The following is a 771-nucleotide window of genomic DNA, read 5'->3' as shown; positions in this document are numbered from 1 at the left end:
TAAAGGAGATCTTATTACAAGAACATGGCCATTAGACTTCTATGTTGAAAGAATTTGGACATTGGCATAATTACTTTGTGGCAGCCCGAATTATCACTTGTGTAGCCTGTTCCATCGGACTTAGATCGCGATGATTCCAATCTATTGCATCTAAATCATTGAAATGACCTGGATCGGATTTATGTGATAAAGCTACCATTGCATTGATAGTTGGTCGACTGGATTGCAGATCATAAGAAAAGGTCAAAATTAAATCAGTTAAAGTCAATGAACTTCTTTTTTGTGTCGATATCATGTGAAATTCTCTTTCAACTTACATTTTTTGCCAATCTTCTTTTGCTGGATTATTGACTCTCCAAGTATCTGCTGTTTCTAATCTTGTTTCATCTGTAACACCCCATTGACCAGTACTGAAGAACATTGAGATTGAGTTTTTTGATCATTTGAATCGTCAGTATTAGATTTTGAAGGAGTTTTTGTCTTTTTGGGCCGAAAAATCATGACTTACGCAAGAAAGATGTCTTTTTGAGATCTTTGAATCGACTGTTTCATTTGAATGTATGGATCCTATTTTTTTGGTATAGGTGTAAAAGAATTTAGTGATGACTTCATTAGTTCTCTTGATAAAATTGAGGCTCACATTCGTGACCTTTGAGAGATCTGGGTTTTGTATCGCCCCCGCTGTGACAAAGAGACAACTAACAGAAAAGACCAAAGTGATCAGAATTATGGTTCTACTTTAATGGATATTTAGGTATGACTTTTGATCTG

The 771-nt window shown here is 35.3% G+C and overlaps 1 protein-coding gene across 1 annotated transcript in view; it reads right to left on the bottom strand.

Annotated features, from left to right (window-relative positions):
• MELLADRAFT_69996 (family 31 glycoside hydrolase) overlaps positions 1–771 on the bottom strand; it is a gene marked incomplete at both ends in the record, with an annotated part of 2,953 nt that overhangs the window by 1,395 nt on the left and 787 nt on the right. Inside the window, 4 exons of the mRNA XM_007419231.1 lie at positions 98–218; positions 318–410; positions 509–567; positions 641–698. Of these exons, the coding sequence (XP_007419293.1) occupies positions 98–218; positions 318–410; positions 509–567; positions 641–698 (331 nt within the window). The remainder of the gene's footprint in view (positions 1–97; positions 219–317; positions 411–508; positions 568–640; positions 699–771) is intronic.

This window comes from Melampsora larici-populina (genome assembly GCF_000204055.1).
Source record: "Melampsora larici-populina 98AG31 unplaced genomic scaffold MELLAscaffold_147, whole genome shotgun sequence".
NCBI classification, from domain to species: domain Eukaryota; kingdom Fungi; phylum Basidiomycota; class Pucciniomycetes; order Pucciniales; family Melampsoraceae; genus Melampsora; species Melampsora laricis-populina.
The sequence above is the reverse complement of the archived record's forward strand: the minus strand, read 5'-3'. Positions and strand labels throughout refer to the sequence as shown.